Source organism: Capra hircus, unplaced genomic scaffold (assembly GCF_001704415.2).
Source record: "Capra hircus breed San Clemente unplaced genomic scaffold, ASM170441v1, whole genome shotgun sequence".
Classification (NCBI taxonomy): domain Eukaryota; kingdom Metazoa; phylum Chordata; class Mammalia; order Artiodactyla; family Bovidae; genus Capra; species Capra hircus.
Window position 1 is genome coordinate 10,853 of NW_017195213.1, and position 8,812 is coordinate 19,664.

General features: G+C 46.1%; 1 protein-coding gene across 1 annotated transcript; it reads left to right on the forward strand.

Moving 5' to 3' along the window:
- Positions 1-1,410: 1,410 nt before the first annotated feature.
- On the forward strand, positions 1,411-8,559 carry LOC108634962 (multidrug resistance-associated protein 4-like; the record flags this gene model as incomplete). Its single annotated transcript, XM_018045281.1, has 3 exons — positions 1,411-1,500; positions 7,775-7,885; positions 8,439-8,559. Coding segments are annotated over exons 1-3 (306 nt in total), but the record flags the coding sequence as incomplete, so codon positions are not given.
- Positions 8,560-8,812: the final 253 nt, after the last annotated feature.

An 8,812-nucleotide genomic window follows, 5' to 3' on the forward strand; every position in this document is an offset into this window, starting at 1 on the left:
AAAATGATTGAGTTATCAAGCCTGGTTCCTGGTCCCGAAGCTAAATCTTCTACTTTGGAGATCACAAATTGAACACCATTCACCATAAGCTATCACAACCAAGCCAATCCACATGTTCATCTCTTGCACTTTTGCCATTTTCCTTTTTTTTTTTCTTTTTTATGTTGAGAACTACTACTCTTTAAGCAAATTAAAAGCACACAGCAATATTATCACATTGCTGTACACCAGTTTTCTAGAACTTACCTTTTCATCTTTCATAACTGAAGGTAAAAGCTGTCGTTAATAACACCAATTTTAGCTAAGGTATACGGAAAATTATCAAAAGAATAATATGGTGATCTTGTTGTAGGTATCAATTTTGATCTTTTTTCATTTAGAGTAGAAGGGAAGAGAAATTGTTGAGCTGGTAATTAAACACTTATGAGCTGGAGCCCAAGATTTTGTTCATTCAGTCCTGCAGTGGTTCATTCATTCACACAGCATATTCTAGGCACTTTTCACACACACTGTCCATCTACCAGCAAAACAACCATGTTGAACCCCAAACTTGGGTCCAAGACCTTGGACAAGTGCTGTCCTTGAGCCTCATCTTTCTTATCTGTACAATAGGGATAAAACCTTCTTGAACAGGGAATTGTTAGAGTTGAAAGTGAGGTAAGGTCCCCAGCAATGTGCATATGTATTTTGTGACATATGTCACTGTTACTTATCTAGGTTCTGAACACATGATGAAAGAAATTAGGAGGCAGTTTCTCTCCCTTCAGAGTCCCCCTTTCTCAATCTAACAGGGCAGCCAAAAAACTCCCAGAGGTTCCCTCACAATGCAACGTGTGAGATGCCACAGACATCTCATGTGGGCTGATCATGCCTTCTGCCAGCTTTCTCCAGGCCTTCCCTGCAGCCCATGGGGAGCTTCAGAGCAGCAGAGGAGGGCAGAGCCTGAGCCTCACCTCTTCGCCTTCTGGGGAGCGCCTGGGCTCAGAACAGGAGTTTCAGCGGAGTTTGCAGCTAGGTGGGATCCTTGGAGCTGGTTTGTTCGTGCTGTCCGGTCCCCCTACCCTCCTCCATCGAAGAGCCGGTGGCCTTGCCTCCCCCTTGGATGCGGCTCCTGGAAGCTTTGGCCTGACTGCTTCTTCGTCCTGCAACCCCACACACGGCCCTACTTCTCCCAGAGCCCTGACAGCAGGGCAGAGCCGGTGACCTGGAGGCGACCCCCATGGGAGGTAGTGTAGTTGCGGGAGGTGGAGACCGGGCAGGCTGTGGGTGCTCCACCCCCAGAAGCCTGTGGTTCTCCGGCCCGCCCAGCAGACCCCGGAAGGCAGACTGATCTCCAGCATCCACGTGGTCGCCTCCAGGAGCAGCGGGAGCCTCACCGCGGTCAGAGCAGCGCTGGCGCCTCTCCGCTCCCGCCCCGGCCGGCACGATGCCGCCGCTGCACCCGACGGTGAAGCCCAACCCGCTGCAGAAAGCGAACCTCTGCTCGCGCCTGTTCTTCTGGTGAGCGCCCCCGGCCGTGATACGCGGCAGTCATAGCACCCTCCGCTGCCCGCGCCTTTTGGAAAGGGGTGTGGACCCTCCCAATGCTGTCCTGTTCCCTTCTGCACCCTGGGAAGGCGGAGCACGACTGGGCAAGGAAGTGGGGAGCAGAGGTGGGAGGGGATCCGGTGACCTGGTAGCGGCGGTACAGGGTCTCCTTGCCTTGCTGCCGGCAGCCCCTCCAGAGCCAGAGAGCAGGAGGGCCAGAAGGCTGCCCAGGGGGAATCACAGCCCAGTGGGAAAATGCACTGAACACCCCGCCTCTACTCTTACTGGCTTCGGCTGAACTAATCAGGAATTCCCAGTTCTGAACTGAAGCGTCTCACCCCCACCCCCACCCTCTACCCCTGTCCCCAGCCCCAAGCAAGCAGCTTATGAACAGCTTCCTTTATCTAATCAGTGCCCTGGACCATTGTTGTTCAGTCGTTCAGCCCTGTCCAACTCTTTGCAACCCTGTGATGGCAGCACTGCTGGTCTCCGTCCCTCACCATCTCCGGAGTTTGCCCAAGTTCATGTCCATTGCATCTGTGATGTCATCCATATAACTCATCCTTGATACCTCTTCTCTTGCCCTTAATCTTTCCCAGCGTCAGACCCTTTCCAGTGAGTCATCTGTTTGCATCAGATGACCAAAATACTGGAGTTTCAGCTTCAGCATCAGTCCTTCCAAAGAATATTCAGGGTTGATTTCCTTTAAGATTGACTGGTTTGATCTCCTTGCAGTCCAAGGAACTCTCCGAAGTCTTCTCCAGCACCACAGTTTGAAGGCATCAGTTCTTCAGTGCTCCACCTTCTTTGCCATCTTTCAGTAATGTCCCCACCTTTTCCCACATGCCCTGTGTGGACAGTGTGTTCCAGCTCCACTGGGTTCCCTCTGCCCCCATGTCTATGACCATGTATTTCTTTCCCTCTCCCTTTCTCCCTGTGTGGCTCTCACTGTATAACCTGGTTCCTAGTTGGGGCAAATTTCACATGGGTAAAAAAATGAGAGGTTTTTTATTTAATGATTGGGAACACTATTCTTGAACATGTTTTGCTTTTGCCTGGGACACACAGTCAGGACTGGAGGATTTATTTGATCGGCCCGTTTCCTTATTGTGAATTATCTCCACGTCCACCTTTGAGGATCACTCTTGGGATAGGATCCCTGAAGCCTGGGAGGTCTTTCCCAAACTCTAGACTTCAGAAAAGCAGTTCATGGTCTTGATGCCCGTGGTCCTGCCCAGGAATCATTTGGTTCTGAAACCACTGAAGGGTCCCTGAGCCCAGAGGAAACACACAGTTTGAAAAACAGCTCAGAGAGTTGCAGCTCTTAAACTAAAGTGTTCCATGTGGTAGCTGGGGCCACTAACTCTGTGGTCCTGAACCTTTGGGGCTTTAATCACACTTGGATGATTACTGGTTGTTTTATTTCTGTACCATAACCAATTTATATTTCCCCAAATTCTAGTATTTCCTTCTTTTATGGGACAGCCTGGGGAATCTCCAGGGATTGAGATTTCCAATGTTTATTTTGATGGTGGTGTATTTAGTGTATGTAGCTTCATCTCTTGGCCATTTGGTGGCCCTTAAGGAAAGAGGAGCCTAGAAGAAGGAATATGGGTATGGTTACTATACATAAAAATAAAGTAGGAAAAATTCTCCTTAACTTCAGGCAGAGCAAGGAACTTTCCAAACACCTTCTGTTTGTGAATTTTCAAAATGTGTGTGCCTGGAAATGGGAACGTGAGGACTTTTCATTGATTTGGGTAGGCACCCATTTCCAGTTTTTCCTGCTGGAGGGAAAGGCCACTATTACCTCTTATTTTATACTTGAAGGCACTGAAGCAGAGAGGTTGAGTAAGTTGCCTTACCGCACACAGCCAGTAAGTAATGGAGCAGGATCCCAAGTCAAGCCAGTCTGGCTCTGAAGACGGTGTCCCTTGTATATGTAACTGATGTCACCAGATTGGTCTCCTTCCTTGTGCTGAGCTCCTAGCCCAGGCCTAAGACCCCTTTTCTTGGCTGAAGAGGTTGTTTTTCCACTCAGCTTCCCACAACCAATAACTAAACTGATGGTGAGACTGGAGCAGCCACAAGTTTTATTCAATGACCAAAGAATGGAGAGGCGAGAGCTTAGTTCACAAATCAGCTTCTCAACCCAATTTGGGTCAAGGTAAAAGCAAGGAAATTGAATCAATAGACGGAGGAATATTCATGACTTATCTGAGAACAAGGATGTGGTTTGGACCTGAAACTAAGGCAACACTCATTTTTAGTCCTTGTGTGGGTTGTCATGACCGTTGCCAGCTGTCACGGCCCGGGTGAGTATGCCATTTAGCATACTTAATATTTTACAGCAAATGCCATAAATGAGGCTCAGGGCCTACGGTAGGTTAGGTTTTTCCCCATTTGGGCCTGAAAGGAAAGGTAGTCGCACAGTCATGGCCAACTCTTTGCGACCCTGTGGAATGTAGCCCACCAGGTCCTCTGTCCGTGGAAATCCCCAGGCAAGAGTACTACAGTGGGTTACCATTTCCTCCTCCAATTTGGGCCTAGCTAGTTCTAACCAGTTTTTCTTTTCTCTGTAACTTCCTCCTTTGGGCCTGAGACTCAGACAAAAGCAGGAAGTGAAACTGAAAGAGTTAGTTACTCAGTCATGTCCAACTCTTCGTGACCCATGGACTGTAGCCTGCCAGCTCTTCTCTCCATGGGATTCTCCAGGCAAGAATACTGGAGTGGATAGCTAAAATAAATATGATTGTCAGCTGGCTGAAGTCCCAATTCTCACACCCAGATAAAGACCAGATAAAACTAATGAGGCAGCTGGGGACCAAAAAGCAGGAGGAGAATAATTGTAAGGGGTCCTAAGAGGGGCAGAAGCCCAGGAAGCTGAGATTGCCCTTTTGATACTGTCCCAGGTTTGTTCAGTTAGGGCCCTTCTTGTTCTGAATATTGGATCAATCGACTTTCTCTTTGAATTTTTATTGGAGTATAGTTGATTAATAATGTTGTGTTAGTTTCTGCTCTATAGCAAAGTGAATCTCTTATACATATACATATGCACACTCTTTTTAGATTCTTTTCCTATGTAGGCCATTACAGATTATAGAATAGGTTCTCTGTGCTATACAGTAGGTCCTTCTTAGTTATCTGTTTTATATATTACAGTGTGTGTATGTCAATCCCAGTGCCCCAATTTGTCCCTCCTCTCACCCCCCGGTAACCATAGCTTTTTTTTCTCCTACATCATGACTCTCAGTCTATTTTTTAAAGAGTTCATTTATTGCCTTTACGTAAATTCCACATATAGTCAATATCATATGATATTCATCCTTCTCTGTCTGCAAGCAGTCTTCTCTAACAGTCAGGTTACACTGTCTTCTACTTGACCACTCACATTAACATAGAAAACAACAAGAAATAGCTGCAAGGGCACGGATTCCTCCTTGATCAGCCAGCAGGTAATCAGGAGCTATGCAGTGCTTGAGTGTCATGTGGACCAGAGGCCCAGTGAAGATTTCATATTTCTAAAGTTACAGCTGGTTCTTTAGTTGCCCAGGCCATATTCTGGTGCCTTTTTTTTTTTTTTTGCTTTTTAATTAGATTTTTATTTTTATTTTTTTAATTTTATTTTACTTTATTTACTTTACAATACTGTATTGGTTTTGCCATACATTGACATGAATCCACCACGGGTGTATACCAGTACCCTTTTTTTGTTTGTTTGTTTATTTTTTAGTAGCTTTGGCTTTATGAATTGCTTCTCGTGCTAGGCTCACTAAGGATGCTACAGGGCGACAGCTCCTTCCATTACCAGTCCAGTCCAGCTCCCTCCTGACTAGATGAATGGCTCCATTTAGATGGGAGGTGGGGTGAGTGTAATTAAAATCTCAATGTGACCTAGATTGGGGTGTGCACCTCTTATAGCCCAGTATCCACTAGTAGAGTTTTCTTGGAGACAATTAATGTTCCATTGTGGGCTTCCCTGGTGGCTCAGAGGTTAAAGCGTCTGCCTCCAATGCGGGAGACCCGGGTTTGATCCCTGGCTCGGGAAGATCCCCTGAAGAAGGAAATGGTAACCCACTCCAGTATTCTTGCCTAGAGAATCTCATGGACAGAGAAGCCTGGTAGGCTACAGTCCACGGGTCGCAAAGAGTTGGACACGACTGAGCGACTTCACATCACATCAATGTCCCATTGTGGGTGGTCCTTGCCCAGAGGCCTCGAGGACCCTCAGGGGCTCAACTGTGTTTGGGTTTTCTTGAGTCATGTTTAGACTAATGGTGGCGCCCTTCCATCCAGGATACTGCCTCCACAGACTAGACCCCCTCAGGTTTGGTATGATCCTGTCCCCAGAGCCTTGGCATGGTCTGTATCTAGAGTCGGTCATGTCTGGATGTGGAGGGCTCATTGGAAATATTGGTTGGTCCCAAGCAAATAGGGATTTGACTAACACATACTCCTTTGCTGGGGTCGGGTGGCAATGGGAGTAATTGATGTCCCTGGGCAGAAACCTGTGTATGAAGGGATTGAACTGTAGTTTGGTGATGTTCTCCGCTGTTAGTGGAGTTCCTGAAGGTATAAGTTCATTTCATTCGCTTAGTCGTGTCCGACTCTTTGTGACCCCATGAACTGCAGCTCACCAGTATTTATTCCCCAATTGAGGCTGAAAGTGGCAGACCTCACAGTCAGTAAAATTCCAGCCCTTATGAAAGTCTTGTGTTACATTTGAAAATAAATTAATTGGCCAGGAAGTGATAATGAAATGTGAAAGCTGAATTCTGTTCATGGAGTCTAAGAATGAATTCCAGAGAATGTGCAAACACAGAGGCAAAGTTTATTTTAGAAGGTAGAGATACAAAGTCCTCAGCATAGACTCTGAGAGGGGGTGAAAGGCCCCCAAAGGCGAGGATAATAGCAGTTTTATATCTTTTCTAGTATTGATCTGTACATTTTTCGTTGATTCATGACTTAATGTAAACATCACAGTGTCCAGTTTGTCGATTTTATGGCTTTTTTGGAACCCCAGTTTCTCACTTTCTCTAGACATTGAACACCATCCCTCGACCCTTTCTCAAGACCCCAGACCATTATTTAGGGACCAAATGTATGTTTTAAGTGCTAATGGTCTTCTTGGAGGTTTCTCTTGATAAACTGGACAGCAGTTAATAATTGTCTTGTCCTGGGTCTGAATGTTTTATGACCTTCCAGACCAGGAAGGGATTCCTTTGAATGCCTGGAAATTGGAGCAAAGAATGAGATGCTTACTTGAGAAGAGAAAAATTGAAATTAAAAAAGGAATTAAGAATTAAAATTTAAAAGTCTTACAGTGTCTAGCAATTTCTGCTTCAATTATAGGGAGGACTATAAGAAAATCAATGTATTCATTCTAGTTGTAAAGATGTTACTTATTTTTAGGACATCTTCAGACGGTCGGGGTCAGAAAGAGGCTCATGTGAGGGGAGTCTGACAGGGCTGTAAGCAGGTCAGGTCCAGAGCCTGTTGGACTCACGGTGGTGTATTGTAACGTCATTCCCTGTAAAATTTCTTTTGTGTTATTAGCTGAACTAAGGAGGCCTTGAGACTGCAAGGTTGCGTCTTAGCTGAATGTGACAGGCATTCTTGAGTCTGGCCCGGCTTCCCTGGTGGCTCAGTGGTATAGAATCCACCTGCCAGTGCAGGAGACATGGGTTCAATCCCTGAGCCAAGAAGATCCCCTGGAGAAGGAAATGGCAACCCACTCCATTATCCTTGACTGGGAAATCCCATGGACAGAGGAGCCTGGAGGGCCACAGTCCATGGGGTCACAAAACCAGTCAGACATGACTTAGACACTAAAAAACAACAGCAAAATCCTTGAGTCTGCCTACAGGTCAGAAAAGTTAAGTGCTTGGTAGTATAGGAACGTATCTACAGCCTTATCCACCATGGCCATTCAGCTCTATTCTGTGCTCCTGAAGCAAGGTAACATTATTTTGATTTCTAAAATGTATTTTCTTAATAATTAAAGTAGATGTACAATGTATGTTCAGTAGACCACAAACAGGGTATTTTAGTTAAGTTATATTCTGTGTAAGTCAGAGTGACTTATCGACACCCTGATATACGTGTTTGTAAGCATATGTCTAATTTCTCCCTACATCTTTGTATGGTTAAAATGTAGACTTTTTAAAAACAATGTCCATGAATGTAGGATTCTAATTAAAGATATGTAATTTGAATATATGTCACTCTCCTTTTTAATGTTTAACAGGTGGCTAAACCCCTTGTTTAAAATTGGTCATAAACGGAAATTAGAAGAAGATGACATGTACTCGGTGCTTCCAGAAGATCGCTCCCAGCACCTTGGAGAAGAGCTGCAAGGGTGAGCACAGGCAGCAGGGGAGTACGGTTAGAAGAGTGAGAATTTCTCCATGGGGCCAAAGGCTTGTGGGGAGGGGCCTCTGCCTTCCTCTGGTGTCTTCTGAGCCTCCTTCCCTGACACTGAACCCTCAGCCCTTCATTGCTGACCCTGGGCTTAGCCCAAGTTGGAGGTTGGGGGAGCCTGTGTTCCTGCGTGAGTGGAGGTGGAGGGAACCCCCAGCCATGACTGTGGGAGACCTAGCTCTGTCCCCAGAGGTGGGGTCCCTGGAGGACAGTGTCTGCCCTTCTGAGCTGTTCATGACCTGTGAGTTCAGCAAAGCTTAGCAGGAACTTGTTTTCTAGAATCTGGGACTTTTCTCTGAAGACCTGGTCTGGTGCTTATCCTGGTGCTTCAGGGTCTGCACCGCTCATCTTTCGGGAGCCCTGCGAGCAGTTATCCAGCATCTATGGGCAGCCACGGAGCCGCCTGGAGTGAAGGCTTGTCCTCTGCCTCTGTCCCTCCCCTGTTTTCCTGCGGCAGGCTGTTCCTCACTGTGCTTTGTCTTTCTTCGCAGGTACTGGGATCAAGAAGTGTCAAGAGCCCAGGAAGATTCCCGGGAGCCTTCTTTAACGAAAGCGATCATAAAGTGCTACGGGAAATCCTACTTAGTTTGGGGAATGTTAACATTTCTTGAGGTAAAAGCTTTTCCATACAGTGCATTGATTTTGAGTATATGTGGGTCAGTCCTGAGATGGATGGACTGAGGCAAGGAGAGAACAGTGGTTTAAGGGTCTGAGGGTAAATCTCATCTAGGAATCATGATGTAGATCAGCAGTTGTATTTATCTTTAGAATAGACAGATTCTTAAAGGGCTTGACCTCTGGAGATTACTATTTTTCTCTTAACTGATTAAAATATAGTGTAATGGAAGGATAGCAGCACTGGAAA